Source organism: Centropristis striata, chromosome 16 (assembly GCF_030273125.1).
Source record: "Centropristis striata isolate RG_2023a ecotype Rhode Island chromosome 16, C.striata_1.0, whole genome shotgun sequence".
Taxonomy (NCBI): domain Eukaryota; kingdom Metazoa; phylum Chordata; class Actinopteri; order Perciformes; family Serranidae; genus Centropristis; species Centropristis striata.
Window position 1 is genome coordinate 30,624,261 of NC_081532.1, and position 18,213 is coordinate 30,642,473.

Sequence of the window (18,213 nt, forward strand, 5' to 3'; positions counted from 1 at the left end):
ATTTTCTAAATTCTAAAAAAAAATCTAAAAAACCTAAATTATAAGGTAGTAATTCCCTAAAGAAATGTAGAGTATACATATAGTGTGCACGGCAGAGATGATGGAATCACTTTATTCCTTTAAAGTGACCTCAGTATTTGATAAAAACCTTGTAGAAATGATTAGATATTTTCGCGTTATCCTGACTGTAGATGAGATGTTGCACTGTATTTCCAGTGCAGGCCTCCATCTGAGCCACATTCTGTCGCTACAGTCTGCAGCCTCACTCTTTCTTTATGGGAGGAGCGGTGCGACTTCCCCACTTCTGCCCCCACTATGTACTTTTTTACATCCCTGCTTACGTTTGGCTGGCATAGCCTAATTTCCGCATTCCCAAATCCTCCCAGATTGGGATCACGTTTTAAATCGGGCTGATGCAACGATTTCCACTTTTTAAAATCTACTCTCGACCCTCGGCTGACCAGAAGAAAGGACATTTGTTGCACCTGGGATCAAAGTCAGGTCGGTATTCAAAACTTCACTAGTCGGGAGCTGAATATTTTTTTTTACATAGTAAATAGCTCATTGTTGCGCCACGCATAGGTCATAAGGAGCATAGTTTGCGGTCAGGCAGCGAGGCGGTGTGTTGTGTTTTTGCTTATACGGTGCTATTCACTGCAGTTTGACGTGTTTTATCGGTGTTCAAAGTCGACCTGACATCTTATTGAGCATGCTACAGAAAGATCTTTTTCTTTGTTTGCATGCTCCTGTAACATGGAGCCACGGCGTGCACAACTCAGAACATAATGTTCTTATTTAGTGCTGTCTGTCCTTTACATTGCGCATTTATTCCTCAAACGCGGTTCATGTAAAGCGAAAGCCCGCTCTGAGAGAAAAGCTGTAACGTTTTATCACTGCAGCTCTCTGATGGGAAGACAAAGTTACGTAAGATAAATGCCGCACTGAAGAAAAACTTCCGCTTTCAAGTTGACCAATGGCTTCAGTATGCACGCTGCAAGACAGTGCAGGCTGGTCGGGAGATCACTGCACACACTCAAAGTGACCCGGGGCTTTCTCCTGCAACAGTGCTCAAAGTTAAAAACAAATCATTATTATGCAGCAGTGTAAGTTAATTGGCTGCTAGGACCTTTGGGGTATAATAAAGTTATTATAGAATGTTTAATAGCTGTTTTAATCACACTTTTACTGTGGACCATAATATATCATATTAGGCTATTGTATCAGTGATCCAGATTCTATGCTCAGGAGTCCTTTATATATATTTATATTAGGCATAAGAACCACAAGTGTCTTATCATTTGCTTTGGTTAGTGTTTGTGTGAAAAGTTCAAGCAATATTTCTAATACATGTAATTACAATGCAATTTTTGTCTTTACCATATTTAAAAACCTCTGAACACAACCAGTCGATGTTTTCTTCAAAAGATTTTAAAACAGGCATTATCGTCAAAAATTCTAACTCTTTGATAGTCCTTTAACGGAAGGTAGGTTTGAAAGTTTTCCGTTAGAAAAAGGAACCAGAACGAAGCTTAAAATTGCGTATTTCTGTCAAATCACTTCACTCTATATGTCTCATTTAAAATGTCGCCAAAAATAAAATGTTTGGAATAACTAGATCCTGTTATAAACATTATATTTTGTGCTCCACAGCGACACTGTGAAGCCATGATTTGATTGATTCTGCTGAGATGAACAGTCACGTGACAAATATTCACTAATAATCACACAGGAAGGCAGGCTGTTTACACAGACCAGAGAGGAGAGGACAGGGTTGCAAGAGTGGGGACCCAATTTTCCTTTTCAATATTCATGACACGCGTAGGCAATTGGGAAAGTGTTGTATATATAAAATACTTTTTATTACAATTTTAAAAAAAATAATTTGTCAGAGGAATTCAATGTGCGTTTTAATGTATGTCAACTGTGTTATTCTTGCACAAAATACATTTTCCAGTTTTTCACATTCTAGCAATGATTGTGGTGATTCCAAAGAGCTCTTACATATTGAAGGACACAGTGAGTAAAGTGCAAAAAGAGCAAAACAACACCCTGAAACGGCCTCATATAGGGTTAAGGTTAATTCTCAGGTCATGTGCAATAAGCATGACATGCAGACTTCCACTTCGTCTGTTTCACCTGCAGTTTGGGGAAGTGTGAAAACTGAAAGTTATTCCCACGTGCAATTCTCATGTCCTCTGTATAACTATTGAGTACATGCATAATTGGCATACATACACTCTTCTCTTAACATGAACATGTATGTCTTCTTCACAGGTGACAGGCTGTTCTCTGTAGTGATATTTACGTCACATATTGCTGATTTATTCCTGCAGTGTGGGCTCCAGGTCTCTAAGTGACTGACCTTAGATAGTAGTTTTTGGCTGCGTCATGTGGCTTGGAAATGCGCTGAGCTGTTGTAGTAATTTCCTGTGTCTTTGGCTGGCTTTGCTCTCACACACCTCTCTCATTGTCTTGGGATGCATTTAAATGTTCAGTACTTTCAAATCCAGGCAGTTGCTATTGGTGAAAATCTATTCTGTGCAAAACATTATAAGTAAACAGTGTCAACTTTAATATTTCATGTGGCTAAACCAAACAACACAAGTTAAATTTGGGTTCATACTTCACCACATTATGCTGAATTTTGGCAGCCACATTTACCTCCCCTGACATTAAGTCTGATGAGGAGGAAACCACGGGGAAAAGGGTATTTCTTGGCAGTGACTGGCTCTCCTCGAAATAAAGGGGAATTTGTCCCAGTCTGCTTTCTACACTCTTGTTCATCTCTCTTTTGGCCTCTGGGGATTAAATAAGGTAAATTCCTGCCAAGACCTCTGTAAATGGTTGTATATTCATTCCAGAAAAAGAAGCAAAATAATAAAATGGCCATATAAGCGCAGGCTCAGCATCCGGCTCCTGTAACAGAGCAGCAATTCATCACAGTAAAGCAAGTCTGACTGCTAGAAAGAAGCAGTGCACCTCAGGAAAATGCCTTCTTGAAGCTCTGTAACAGACTGTAGGTCAAATAAAGCACTTCCATGTCTATTTGCTGCTAATGTGTTATTGTAACGTGGCTTTTTTCTACCCTCACACCATAAAATATGGCCCAGTATGTACTATAACAGGCAGAGCAGACAGAGTTTTATGTGCTTTTCATTGATCTGGTTTGGTTGCCGTCTGAGTATGTCTTCCATTTTCTCCCTCTGCCTGCTAGCTGTGGTCACGACCGAGTCTGACGCGATGCCAGGACAAATCCCAGATCCCTCTGTGACAGCAGGCTCCCTGCCCAGCCTGGGCCCACTAGCTGGGATCTCAGCCACCACTTTGACTGACAAGCTCAAATTTGGTGACTTCCAGGAGTTTGGTACAATGCTGTCACCTCTGCACTTCCTGGACAGCTTGGGGAAGAGGCCCCTAGTGATCAAAACAGAGGTACAGGACACACTGAGGAGCAAATATCTACATATACACAGTGATTTTTTGAGTTTTTACACAGTTTGCATGTTTTTTCTCTAACTGACTTTTGAACGTCAATGGGATTTACCACCGTGAAAAGAACAGATGCAACAAATCAAATACAGTATTTTAAACGGATTATACAGATTCCAGCTTAACTGTGTGTATAATGTGCCTGATAAATCATGAACAGGTTTGCCTGAGGTGAAAGCACCCGAACTCTTCATCTCTTAACCAGCAGCTCCACCTAGTGGACAAAGTGGGACATGATACTATAAAATATTCTGCTGGAGACTTTCCATCGTGGATGTGTCAGAAAAAGTATGCATTTTAAAACATTTAATATGATAAATTTGTTGCTATGAGGCTAAACATATATGCTTAGTTATGTCCTGTAAAAGTTACACACTGTGACACCTAAAGAATGAATCACTTTTACAATAATAGTAACCAGAAATGTTCTTAAAGTGTAAATCACAAGTTTCGTCATGATACTATAGCAGATTGATTGTTGCTGATATCAAAAAGTCTGCCACGACACAATTTTGATTTGTTTCATTTCAGGGGATTGATATAAGACAATATCATATGCAGTGTTGAAAAAAGTACAAGTAAAAGTCCTGCATTCAGAACTTATTGAAGGAAAAGTACAAAAGTATCAGCATCAAAATGTACTTAAAGTATCAAAAGTAAAAGTACTCGTTATACAGAAGGCACCCACTATATATGTATACTGGTATGAGGTTTAATTTATAAAAATGCGTACTTATTTTAAATTGATCATGTTTCTTATGTTAAATCTCGATCTAAAAAGTAACTAAAGCTGTCAGCTAAATGTAGTGGAGTAAGAAGAACAATATTGCCTCAATATGAAGTGGAGTAGAAGTATAAAGTTCCATAAACATGTTACGATTTAGCAAGTTTATTATTGAGCTCTTGTAAACATTAACAGACAAACAATCTGTTGTATAAAGTACAAATTACTGTAACAAAACCATCACCCCTGTTCATGTTAAGCTGTTTGAAAATCAAGATCAACATGTCTGCAAAGTTAGTAGAAAATAAAAAATGTAGGACCATCCTTAGTTCTTTATTTAGGTCAACATTCTGTTTACCTCTCGATACTGAGAGTAAAGAAGGTATGGCAAAGCATACTGCGACTATAGTCCATTAAATATCACACATATATATTATATACATAGATTTTTATTGTTTTTTTTATTACCATTACAAAGAACATTCAATCACAAAGTGCCTGAACATTTTTTAAACAAACAACCCATCTATGCAGTGATGGGAAAAGTATTCAGATCTCTTACTTAAGTAAAAGTACTAATACCACACTGTAAAATTACTCCACTATAAGTTAAAGACCTGCATTCAAAACTTACTGAAGTAAAAGTAGAAAAGTATCAGCATCAAAATGTACTTAAAGTATTAGTACTCAGGTGGTTTGATATATTCTAAATATATTATTGGATTATTTGTATTGATGCATTTATGTAAAAAGTGTTTTAAAATGTGTTAAGACAGGACTGATGTCATCTACTTAATATACGGTTTAATTAAAAAAAAAGGAAAGTAAAACTGGAAAGTAACTAAAGCTGTCAGCTAAATGTAGTGGAGTAGAATTATAAAGTTAAATAAAATGGAAATACTCAAGTAAAGTACAAGTACCTCAAAATTGTACTTAAGTACAGTACTTGAGTAAATGTACTTAGTTACTTTTCACCACTGCTTCTATGTAACAATAGACAAATAAAACAAACTTGCAAGGCCCATGGCTGTCCCCTCGATGTTTACTAAGTCTCCTCTAAGAAGGTGATACAGCTTTGTAATTTCATCATTTTGTACTGAAACTTGCAGACTCTCCCAGTGTACAGCAGCGCCATTACAGTTGAAACTCAAACCTTTTCCTTTCACTCCTGTTTAGAGAGATGAAGAGGAAGACAGGAGGAAAAGAAGGCGAGAGAAAAACAAAGTGGCTGCAGCTCGCTGTCGAAACAAAAAGAAAGAAAGAACAGATTATCTACAAAAGGTGAGTCATTAATTCAAACCCTCACATGTTTATCATATCTGTTGTAACATTTTGATCTCAGTCTTTTTTTTTTTTTATTCACTTTTTATTGAGGAATTTTTTAAACATTTTATACAGAAAAAAGAACAAGAACAGTTGGGGTGGGGGGTACCAATATCACACAGCATCATCATTTTCTCCTATCATCATTCTTTGCAGCAGTCGTTGTTAGTTAAATGACAGTTTTATATAAAATCAGAACTTGTAGGCTTAACATATTCTGTCCACTTTGACCAGGTTTTGTAAAATGAGTCCATTTGTAACTTTAGATGAAAAGTCACTTTTTCCATTGTGTAGATGTCTTGTATGATGTTGAGCCAGTCCTCATTTTGTGATTGCTCAGGTTTGAGCCATCTCCTGGTAATGGCCTTTTTGCTTGCTGCTAAAAGAATATAAAGCAATTTCTTGTCTGCATAGCTAAAGCCATCTAGTAATATGTTACCGAGATACACAGTTTCAAATAAAAAGGGGAAAACAATTGAGAATACATTTTGCAAATGATGATGAATTTCAACCCAATACCTTTGAATAATTTTACAGTTCCAGAAAATATGGAAATGATTAGCTCCTTCAATACCACACCTCCAGCAGGCATCTCCATTTCTACGGTATCTTTTTTGAGCTGGTGATCTCAGTCTTAACACTCCCTGTCCTCTCCATCCTCTCACAGGAATCAGAGCGACTAGAGATGTTAAACTCTGACCTAAAGGCCCAGATTGAAGAGCTGAAGCTCGAACGACAGCAGCTAATCCTCATGCTCAACCGGCACCGCCCCACGTGTATCGTCAGGACCGACAGCGTCAAAACCCCGGAGAGCGAGGCCAACCCCCTGCTGCAGCAGCTGGAGGCCAAGTGAATCCTGCAGTTTACAGTTGAGAAGAAGAAGCAGCCAACTAGCAGCACTTAGCTTTGGAGAAGTCCTCCCACCTTAACTCACAGAGCCACAAAATGTGGATCCAATAACATTGGACACTGGTTTGGCAGTTAAATCTTACTTTTTGTTCGTCTTCTTTGCTTTCCCATTTATTTGTTGTTGTGGTCACCAGAGCTCCAGCCACTGTCGGTATGAAGTCAAACCAAACAAACACAACACAGCTATCGGCACATCTTTGCATTTTGACGTTTCTGGGTGTTTTCCTTTAGGCACAAAGCTAAAAAAATAGCTGACACAGAGGCGTAAAAAGCAAATTTAGCACAACGAATGGCAACCGGACAGAGCTTGTCCAACTAACCAGAGTGAATCTGGGGTTTGCTTTCATCAGGGAGGACGGGCCGAGTTTGAATGTTGTGTTTAAACACCCTGAGCGACAATTCCTGCATAGTGTGCCTTTTACATTCCATACATATATCCCATATATTTTCTTTTAACTTGAGCCATCGCTTCATTACAGGAGAGAATTGGGGCCAGGTAGGAGAAAAAAATAATGAGAGGAGGATTTTTTTCATTATGCCGTTCGAGAAAAAAGTCGAGATGACGAGAATAAAGTTGAAAAATGATTTCCAGAAAAAAAGTCGAAATCACAAGAATAAAGTCAACTTTTTGTGTTCAGTGAAGTTGAAAAGATATTCACAGATTTGTGTCAATAAGTCATCAGAATAACATTTTCAGAGAAACGGCACATGTATCCGAACAGTTAGGTAGATTTTCATCAATGTCATAAAATGAGCAATAACTACAATATTAAACAGTGTAGTAGTACTAAAATCCCCCTACACACACATGAGCTATTCTTGGACATATATTGTTTTATATACGTATTTTCTTGACATTGTATTTCAGCTTTATTCTCAACATTTCAACTTTTTTTTCGTAGTTAATAATGATTCACTTTTTTCTTCTACCTGGCCCTAATCCTCTTCTGTACTTATACAGAATATACATATTTCCAGCAACTAAAATTGATTTTTTTCCCCAAACCAAAAAATAATTAGCTAATTTACAAAGAATTTTAAAAGTCTAACCTAAAAAACTAGCTATATGTGATTAAACATCTGCATATTTCACCATGTCACATATAACTGTCACGTTTCCATGTGAGGCAGGAGTGATAACCTAAGAGCACAATATTTCTATACTCTATGTGATCAGTATACAAAGACGTATCTTTTTTTAAATGGACAGTTCACCCCCAAATCAAAAAATACTATTTGGGAACTAGATGGCACTCGCTTTGAGCACCATCAAGTTTCATTATATTTAAGAAAGACACTTCTACAATATTTTCAACACTCTGCAACTCACAGTGAAACAGTGGTGGAATGAAACTAAGTGCATTTACTCAAGAACTGTACTTAAGTACAACTTTGAGGTACTGGTACTTTACTTGAGTATTTCCATTTTACGTAACATTATACTTCTACTCCACTACATTTTGAGGCAAATATTGTACTTTTTACTCCACTAAATCTAGCTGACAGCTTTAGTTGTCAGGACACGATTTAACATAAAAAAACATACATTTAAAGTAAGTAGACATTTTTTTTAAATTAAACCTCATAATAGTATATTAAGTAGTTAAATGAGAAACACTGCTTGTATTAATGCATCACCGATAATATATTTGGAATATATAAAACAATCTGAGTGGGTCCATTCTGCATAACAAGTACTTTTACTTTCGATACTTTAAGTACATTTTGATGCTGATACTTTTTTACTTTTACTTCATTAGGTTTTGAATGCAGGGCTGTTACTTGTAGTGGAGTAATTTCACAGTGTGGTATTAGTACTTTTACTTTTTCCACCACTGCAGTGAAACCATCTGGGCTGATAAATAGCACTACAGGTAGTGGTGTGAACTGTCCCTTTAATGAGGGTTGCACTATTTCTTCAACATTACTCGGAGTGTCTTACCTTTGTTAAAATGCATTCTGGGAATCATAGGAATTTTAGATCAGTCTTATAGGTAAATTAAGTTTAATGCTCACTCGAAAAAGTAAATAGTCTATTTTCCTAAAGCCTGTCCTTACACCTACAGACACAAGTTCTATTACTACATAATAACCTTCATCATCCATAATCTTTTCTGTTCTTTCATACATGTGGTGGCAGAGTGGTTGATCATTTTTCTTTTTTTCCTAGTTTTTGGCGCAGGCGTCATGTATGCACATTTATATATATATGGACTGTTTACATTGTACTTTATTTTCTGTTACCATAATGTTACTACCAGTTATGTTTTTTATACTTTTGTATATGATGTTATATAGGCATATAAGCTATCAGAAAAATACATTTTGTATTCCCTTAAGAAATAAATGTTTAGTTTGTTTTTTACCGGAATGTTTTTGAGTCCGACAAAAATTGAAAACATGTCAATGGTGTGTTTTGTTTTGGGTAAAAATGTTCATGAGAAAAACTTTCTGGTAAACACCACCATCTTGTGGCTGATAGCAGCACAGCCAGATTAACCCTGTGCATCTACTTTTTCTAATGGTTTCCACACATTTGTAATAGTTTTATGCAGGAATTTATAAACTATTTAATATTTTTTAAACTATTATACAAATTGCACCTCTCCAGCACCACTCTTTACCCACTAGGTTAGTCAAATGGTTATATTTGAGGTCATTTAACACATAATGTAACAGTGGGAAAAGACAGAAATAGACAATATGTTTCATGAAGTAGAATTATATATTTTATGTTCACCTCATTTGTAATTCTGTCATCAAACTACTCACAAGCTCTTACTTTTGTGTTATTATATAGCAAATGGGAGCCAATACTGACATTTAATGCACATTTAATCTATGATTAAATAAATATTTCTAGCCTACAAACTAAATGCGAGCACAGTAGGGGGACAAAATGTTTTCTCACCTTAACAAATATTTATCTACAGCTGCAACAAAACTTTTTTTCACACGTGAAAATATTGTGTCCACATTGTTTTTTTTTTTTGTTTTTTTTACACTTCAGGAAATATTTCTACAGCTGCAAACTTCAGATAAGATCAAAAAATGAATGACCCTTATATGATCCTGCTTTTATTTCTTTATATTTCACTGGCATGACTCTCCTTCACTTTATCCTTTGCATTAGATGAGATGTGGGATGAAGACAGGAGCTGATAACACCTAAAGTGCAGCATGCCGTGTTAAAAGTTGCCACTCATGCAAACTTTCTTATGGGTTTTGGGGGAGCTCAGCTTTCTTCTTGTACCTTACTTGAGTATTTCCATTTTATGTTACTTTATACTTTTTACTCCACTACATTTAAGTGACAGCTTTAATTAGGTCGAGATTTAACATATGATCAATTTAAAGTGATTTGACTTTTTTTTTAAATTAAACCTCATAACAGTATATTAAGTAGATCAAATTAGTCATATCTTTAAAAAAATATCTCTGCTTACATAAATGCATCAATTGTAATCCAGTAATATATTTGGAATATATTAAACAATCTGAGTGGTTCCATTCTGCATAACAAGTACTTTTACTTTTGATACTTTAGGTACATTTTGATGTTGATACTTTTGTACTTTTACTTCAGTAAGTTTTGATTCAAGGACATTTACTTGTAGTGGAGTAATTTCACAGTGTGGTATTAGTACTTTTACTTTAGTAAGGGATCTGAATACTTTTTCCACCACTGCTGGATATTGACAATGAGCTGCACCTTTGGGCTCTGCAATATGTGTACATACTAATAATCTAATAATCAATACTAATAATCAACAAAAGTAGGTGCAGGAGGTGCCCTCCACTAGTGAACTGGTGTAAGCCAAAATGCTCACAAGTCAACTAGTCAGAGTATCTTTTGACTTTAATAGTTTATTTTATTTTTCATTTTATTAATTCCTCTTTTTGAACCGAAAAAAATAAACAACATAAACTAAAACAGCGTAGGCTAGATGCATATACATATTCATACACATACTCACATAGACCACATTAAACAGATGTACAAAAACATTTACACACATACAGTATATAAAGCCCTATACATATACATGCATCTGCCCTGTTTTAAGTAATAAGATAGAAATAAGAACCAGTTAACGTAATATTCAATATGCATTTCCTTATATTATTTTGGTTCGGAAAAAAAAGGGAGTAGGCTGAACTAGACTAGTTACACACATTTTCTTCAACTAGTTAACTAGTGAAGACCAAAATGTTTACTAGATAACTAGTTAAACCTCTGAAGTCCAGGAGATTTTGGTTCAAATTTGTCAACTTCCTATGCATTAATTTCTGTCTCTGTTTAGCATCTTTCAGTCTGTCCTTACATCACATGCATGGCTCCAGATTTTTAATTTTATTTTAATTAACAAAGTATACAGCTGCCAGGAACCGAAAATACAAACAAAAGACACAGGTGTCTATGGAAATGTACCTTTTTTTAACCATTTATACACACAAAAACAGCAGAAAAAATAAATAACTAATAAAACTACAAAAAAGTCTATTTGCATGTAAATTAAAAATAGTAATAGTTTTCATTGTAGAAAGAAAATTCCCATTTTAAAAACGGTCTAGAAACATAAATGGCACACTGTGAAAGCTCCTATGTTGCACTTTCAACTGGCTTTCTCAGCTTGTCTACATATAATATATAAATAAAGTTATTACTGTAAATAAAACATGTGAATTTTTAATAAATAGATGGACTCCAGAAGGTTAAAGCATTTTTTTTTTATCTTACTAGTTAACTAGTGAGTCTCAAAATGTTTACTCACTAACTAGTGAGGGCCAAAACACTCACTCATGCTAGTTGCAGTGTCCTTGAACGTTACTTGTTAACTAGTCAGGTTTAAAGTGTTTACTAGTTGAACTAGTGAAGGGAACTGACGTCTGGTATCACGGATATGGAATAAATGCTCAAACTTCTTTCCATACTGTGACTGCTCCTGTTGTTGCTCCACCACTAGACTACACTGAGCAGCATTTGGAAAATGACTTATCCGCAAATATAAAACCACCATTACATTATGTCACACATTTTCTTGAATGTGGTTAATGTGGTTAATTTAAAAGTCTAATATAAAAAACTGAGCTATATGTGATTAAACATCTGCACATTTCACCATGTCACATATAACTGTTGTTTGAGCATTTCAGTTCGCGTTTCCATGTGAGGCAGGAGTGATAACCTAAGAGCACAATAGTTCTATAATCTGTGTGATCAGTATACAAAGACGTATCTTGTTTTAAATGGACAGTTCACCCCAAAATCAAAAAATACTATTTGGGAACTAGATGGCACTCGCTTTGAGCACCATCAGGTTTCATTATATTTAAGAAAGACACTTCTACAATATTTTCAACACTCTGCAACTCACAGTGAAACAGTGGTGGAATGAAACTAAGTACATTTACTCAAGTACTGTACTTAAGTACAACTTTGAGGTACTGGTACTTTACTTTGCATTTTACGTAACATTATACTTCTACTCCACTACATTTTGAGGCAAAATTGTACTTTTTACTCCACTACATTTAACATTTTCTTGAATGTGGTTAATGTGCTTTATGTGTTTTGTTTTTCTAATCATATTTCATTCACCTTTTATTATCAGATATGCATACCAATTACCATTAACAGCCATAATTTAAGTCATATCCCACCCTCTCTCTAATGGTGTTTTTATCTCTGATGCATCAATATATTTCCAATAGCCTATACTGTACAATTTAAGAACAGCACAAATCTACTTCTGATGGATTGTTCGTTGCTTTCATTGATGCCTTATAAGACATTATTGTGGAATACAATTCTATGGTAATCTGCACTGTTGCATTAAGAGATTATATATATATATATATATATATATATATATATATATATATATATATATATATATATATATATATATATTATATACAAAATTAAACAAACTAAAGTAGCCTTCCACAGACACCATTCATCTCCGGGCTATGCTGTGTTTGTTTTTGTGTATGATCCGTGTTGATTGACAACTAGTTAAGTGTGTCCCACAACCACTAGAGTCACTGTCGTGCTATCTCAGCAGCTGGGTGGAGTAAAAGTCGGGTCAGCTCCTACCTACAGCTCAAGTATAAAGTGAACTTGTGGAGAACAGGTCAGTCCTTAGCAATGAAAGTCTAAGGTCCTCTAGGAGTGTTTTTTCCTGAATCACATGGAACGAAAGTTATATTTCTTTTCATTGTCAATTCAGTAATTTTATTTGTGGTCATTTTAAAGACATTATAAAATACTTCATCTGCGCTCGTTTTAATAGAAGCAGGACATGGGAGATGCCACGCAGAGCTCGCAGGATGCGCTGGAGAATGATCCACATTTGGGATCTGGGGCTCCAGATGCCGCGGAGCAAATTGAATGCAGCAGCATCCCAAACGGGGACAGCGGCTCTGCGGTCACTCCGCGTCTATACAAGAAGCGCTGGCTGATCCTGTGCCTGTTCAGCGCCTATTCCCTGAGCAACGCGTACCAATGGATCCAGTACGGGATCATCAGCAACATCATGATGAAGTTCTACCACGTGGAGTCCCTGGCCATCGACTGGCTGTCCATGATCTACATGCTCACCTACATCCCCTTCATCTTCCCGGTCACCTGGCTCCTGGATAAGAAAGGGCTGCGGCTCACGGCGTTTCTGGCCAACGCGCTCAACTGCGCCGGGACCTGGGTCAAGGTGGCCAGCGTCAAACCCAACCTGTTCGCGGTGACGTTTTTCGGACAGTTTCTAAGTGCCTTTGCCCAGGTCTTCATCCTCGGGATGCCTGCCCGCCTGGCGTCGGTCTGGTTCGGCAAGAATGAGGTCTCCACAGCGTGCTCCATCGGAGTGTTTGGGAATCAGGTGAGTGAGTCTCTAATTCAACAAGGAAAGAGTCACTGCTCTTTATTCTTTTTTTGACTGGAGTTTGTCCTGAAATCCACATGGGAAATAATTTAACGTGCACATTTATTTGCATTGATAGCCTGAATTACAACTAAACCTATCAGTGGTGGAAGAAGTATTAGGATCCCTTACTTAAGTAAAAGTACTAATAAAACACTGTGAATTTACTCCACTACAAGTAAAAGTCCTGCATTCAAAACTTACTGAAGTAAAAGTACAAAAGTATCAGCACCAAAATGTACTTAAAGTATCAAAAGTAAAAGTACTCGTTATACAGAATGGACCACTCAGATTGTTTTATATGTTCTAAATATATTATAAGATTATTTGTATTGATGCATTTATATAAGTAGCATTTTAATGTTGTCCAGATAGAACTAATTTTAACTACTGAACACACTGTTATGTTTTATAAATTTGTAATCATATTAAATGTTTTTTTCATGTTGAATCTGAAAAGTAACTAAAGCTCTCAGCTAAATGTAGTGGAGTAAAAAGTACAATATTTTCCTCTAAATGTAGTGGAGTAGAAGTATAAAGTTACATAAAATGGAAATACTCAAGTAAAGTACAAGTAACTCAAAATTGTACTTAAGTACAGTACTTGAGTAAATGTACTTAGTTACTTCCCACCACTGAAACCTATGCATGGCTGGATTCATCTCTTTGGTTGACCACGGGCAAATAGCTGCTGTTGGGCCCCAGAGGACCCACCAGGATTCTTCCACCCATGTCCATATACTAGAGGTGGGGAAAAAATCAATACAGCATAGTATCACGATATTCATGGCCGCCAAGTATCGATATTTAGCGTGCGATATTTTAGCGCCACTAACGTCCGCAGTGGGCTCATTTTTAAGAATATGCTGGAGATACTGGTATCATATGAAACTAGAAGATCTAAGGAATGTATAGCTGTATGTGCATCATATCGTGTCAGGAAGTTGTTGAAATAAAGCTCAACGTTAGGCTTTTTTTTATGTTTTATTCAGAAAAATTCAGAGCTTAAAGTAAAACTTAAAGTTGAGGAAAGCTTGATAAAATGCTGCAGTTGTTGTCGTCCACACATGCTTGATATCAGTTCAGTTTGACTGAATACTTTGTTGGTCAGTCTGTGGGTTTGACATTGTGGAGAAATAAAAAGACTGAAGTGAAACGAATAGACTGAGAATTTTCTCTTATTTGACAAAACAATTCTCGGTTGAATTTAAAAAAAATGTGGACACAAAATGTAGTTAAACAGTTAAATCGCAATGTTTTGTAGGCCGATCGCAATACTCACCATATTGCGAAATGCTTAAAATCGCAATAATATCGAATCCTGATTCAAGTATCTGGATACAATCGTATCGTGGGGCCTCTGCTGATTCACACCTCTACCATATACCCAGAACAGCCTTTTCTCATAAAGGTATTTCTATGAGTAGTAATGCACTGAATTTCTAAGATACTCCACAGATTTTGTTAATGGTGTTGCCTATCAGATGTAAGGTGCAGGTTGGAGGGAAGACGGATGGCAAAGGTGCCAGGTTTTGACCCAGGAGACCTGCGTTTGTGTGCCTTTTGCGTCCTGTGAGAAATGTATTTTTTCATGTACTGGGTCACTGACATAACAGCGTCAAGTAGTTCAGGAATTTTAAGCCTAAACCTGTTATTTTACAACCTTAAACAAGTGGTTTTGATGCCTAACCAATGTTACTGTATCAGTAATAACTTTGCCTGGTTGTCTGGTCTTTCAAGCTTCTGATGTGAATGTATTATCCTGTACTGTGTGATTGATGAGTAATACTGTTATTTATAAAAGTCCTTATTTATCTCAGATATTCAAGTCATTTTTATCCTCTGCAGTTTGTTAGCGTCAACAGAAACTTCAACTTTTCATTGTCTGTATAGCCTGAGGTTGAGACAGACTCATATGGAGTGTGTGTGTGTGTGTGTGTGTGTGTGTGTGTGTGTGTGTGTGTGTGTCCACTGACGTGTTACAGCTTATCTGCATAGTCCCAGCACCTCCTTACCTTGAAAAGGCTTATCAGGGTCCATGGATTTTTTCCTTTTTGTGTTGAACTATTCTAAGAGGCTTGTCTAAGCATTGTACTGTCTTTATGTTCAGCCTCTAATAAAATATTCTTCACTTAAGAAGAAGTACTCAGATCCCTTAATTAAGCAGAAGTAGCTATAACAAAATGTAAAAAAAGAAAGAAACAGCAAAGGTTTAGTACCTTCTTATTGTTATAACTGGATGAAATGGAACTATGTTATATAAAGTTAGGTAGTTCAGTCCAGTTGTTCTCAAACTATGGGTTGGGCCCCTTTAAAGGGTCACAATATTTTGTTTTTAAAAATTTTAAATACATTTTTGTTTCCCTTTTTTTTGGTTATCTGAAATATTTGGTAATTTTTGTTCTGTAGGCCTCAAAATGTTTGTTTTTTTAGTGCACAATATGTAATTTCTTTCAAGATAGTCCAGTTGCGGCCCGTAGCACATGCAGACATCTCCCCCGAGTCGGGAGAGGTGGGATTATTTCAGAATGACCGAAGAAGAAAGAAACAGGTCAGGTCATCGGCCTTGTAATTATACTGATTATTTGGATAATGAAAATGAACATTTTATACAAAAGTAATAACCCAAAATGGATGAGAGGAGGCATTATTTATGGGTGATCAAAAAGAAGGGAGGAGCATTTTAGGCAGCAATAACTGAGTTTAACCCTTGTGGTGTTACAGACATTTACTTTATCCCAATAGGGCGCCCCAGGAATGAGTTCTTAAACCTGGAAGTAAGTTAGCATTTTAGCATCCTGGGGTCAGACCTCTCAAACTCAATGAGGATTTTGAATAGGTTTTTGGTGAGATTCCTGAAATAAGGTCTGTGGATAACACAAGCTGAAGAGATGTTCACGTTTTGATGAATGACATAAAACATGTCAGCAATTACCCCCACATATGCAGAGTCAATTGGTAAAACAAAAAAAGAGCATCATTTGATAAGTGAATTACAACTTATGTTCTGTAATGAATGTGCACACACGTATCTTCAAATCACAAACACCTGTCAGCTGTGGCTGTTTCTCCGTGTTGCATATCGGAGACAGACAACTTTCAGAAGCAAGCACCAGGTTCTTTTCATTTCTTGCACCAGGTCTGGGCAGCCCAGAAGTGTCATGGAGTGTCCGGTTGCTCTTTGGCAAACTTCAGGCATGCAGTGATACTATCTTTTTAAATCAGCGGCTTCCTCCTTGGTGTCCTGCGGTGGACACTACACCTGTTCAATCTTATGTGTGTGGTAGACCAGGCGGCAACCTCCGGGTCTGAGCAGTGAGGCAAACCAGGAAGTGCCTTAAGCTGCATTCTACCGAAAATTCCAGCAGGGGGCGCTGATGGCGGCAGCAGAAGCATTTCGGCCAATCCATTTCAACACAAAATGAGAAAACTTCTCAGAATTCTTGTTTTTAGGACAACACTATGGTCTCAATCGCTAGTAAAAAATCTTCTTCAAGACAATAAGATGTTAATAGTGTAAATAATGGCCCCATTTAGAAGAAAATAGAAGATAAAGAATCGTATGATTTGGGTGTGGCTACCTTTGATTGACAGGTCAATAACAAGGCGAGCCGTCATCAGGAGAGAAGCAGAACAGCTTTCAGATTATGTACACCACTTTAATGTGGCATTTACAGTTCCTCCAATTCTCTTTACAATGGGGCGAGAACTTAAAGTGGTTTTAACTGTAGCACTTGCAAGTACAGTCAGCATTCATTACCAAATGTACATTTACTTTCAGTCATTTAGCAGACGCTTTTATCCAAAGTGATGTACAAAAAAAGGAAACAATCAAGATATAGTGTGATAAGAGGCGTTAGTGCAGCAATAAGTGCTAGTGACGATTCTTTAAGGAGTAGAGTTGTCGTGTGGTGCTAGGAGAGAAGGTCCTCTCTGAAGAGCTGGGTCTTCAGGAGGTTTTTAAAGGTCGAGAGGGACGTCCCTGTTCTGGTAGGAACTGGTAGTGTGTTCCACCAACGGGGAACAACAAACGCAACAAGTTCCCTAAAATTGTGCTTTTTAACATCACTGTAAAAGAGAGCTTACATTGCAATGATATTGAGGATAAATAAAGATAAATATATAAATGTACCATGTTCCAGTTTTCACCACAATTAAAATAACAATAATTGAATATCGTCACACTGTTAAAATAATCGCCTAAGTAATTTTTTGTCAAAATAGGTTTTTTTTTTTGCCTAAATCATCTCCTCATGATGCCGGCCACCTATGGTGAAATCGCCTACATCCTCAGTTGATCAGATCATGTGATTTTACCCCTTTAAGATAATGGCCTATGTCAAGTGTGTGACTTAAGTGGATTTATTATGCCCAAGTCAAAATAAAATGTGACTTAGGCAGTTTTTTGAACATGCCTTTGTGACTTAAGCAATATATGGTAACACTTTATTTTGAAGGTGTCTACATAAGAGTGTCATGAGCGTGTCATAAACATGACATGGGATATATCATTAATGATATACATTGTACATTGTCATTAATGTTTATCATATACATGATAAACATTAATGACACTTTGAAGTAACATTAATGCTCATGATACTTGTCATGTCATGTTTCTGACACGCTTGTGTGACTCTTATGTAGACACCTTCAAAATAAAGTCTTACCATATCTTGCTTAAGTCACAAAGGCATGTTCAAAAAATTGCCCAAGTCATTTATTTCTCTTAATTTACATAATTTACACACAGTGTTATTACTATGCCAATAGCCATCGTTTGTCACATCCTTTTTGAGTGAAATGATCAATAAATGTCATATACGTTTTTTGTGTTTCCTGCAAAACTTG

The 18,213-nt window shown here is 36.6% G+C and overlaps 2 protein-coding genes across 2 annotated transcripts in view; both read left to right on the forward strand.

Moving 5' to 3' along the window:
• The first annotated feature begins 319 nt into the window (after window positions 1-319).
• On the forward strand, window positions 320-8,810 carry jdp2a (Jun dimerization protein 2a). The gene is made up of 4 exons (XM_059352534.1): window positions 320-501; window positions 3,215-3,432; window positions 5,390-5,494; window positions 6,204-8,810. Exons 1-4 carry the CDS (start codon window positions 414-416, stop codon window positions 6,387-6,389), a joined length of 597 nt encoding a protein of 198 aa, XP_059208517.1. The 5' UTR covers window positions 320-413; the 3' UTR covers window positions 6,390-8,810.
• A 3,875-nt stretch (window positions 8,811-12,685) lies between these two features.
• The window catches only part of flvcr2a (FLVCR heme transporter 2a), a 30,061-nt gene continuing 24,533 nt past the window's right edge, over window positions 12,686-18,213 (forward strand). The window contains exon 1 of the mRNA XM_059353699.1: window positions 12,686-13,320. Within this exon, the coding sequence (XP_059209682.1) occupies window positions 12,751-13,320 (570 nt within the window). The 5' untranslated portion in view covers window positions 12,686-12,750. The remainder of the gene's footprint in view (window positions 13,321-18,213) is intronic.

Coding starts and splice junctions, on each gene's coding strand:
- jdp2a (XM_059352534.1), top strand. CDS start 414: ATGCAACGATTTCCACTTTTTAAAATCTACTCTCGACCCTCGGCTGAC. Junction 3,433..5,389: donor CCCTAGTGATCAAAACAGAG/GTACAGGACACA, acceptor ACTCCTGTTTAG/AGAGATGAAGAGGAAGACAG. Junction 5,495..6,203: donor GAACAGATTATCTACAAAAG/GTGAGTCATTAA, acceptor ATCCTCTCACAG/GAATCAGAGCGACTAGAGAT.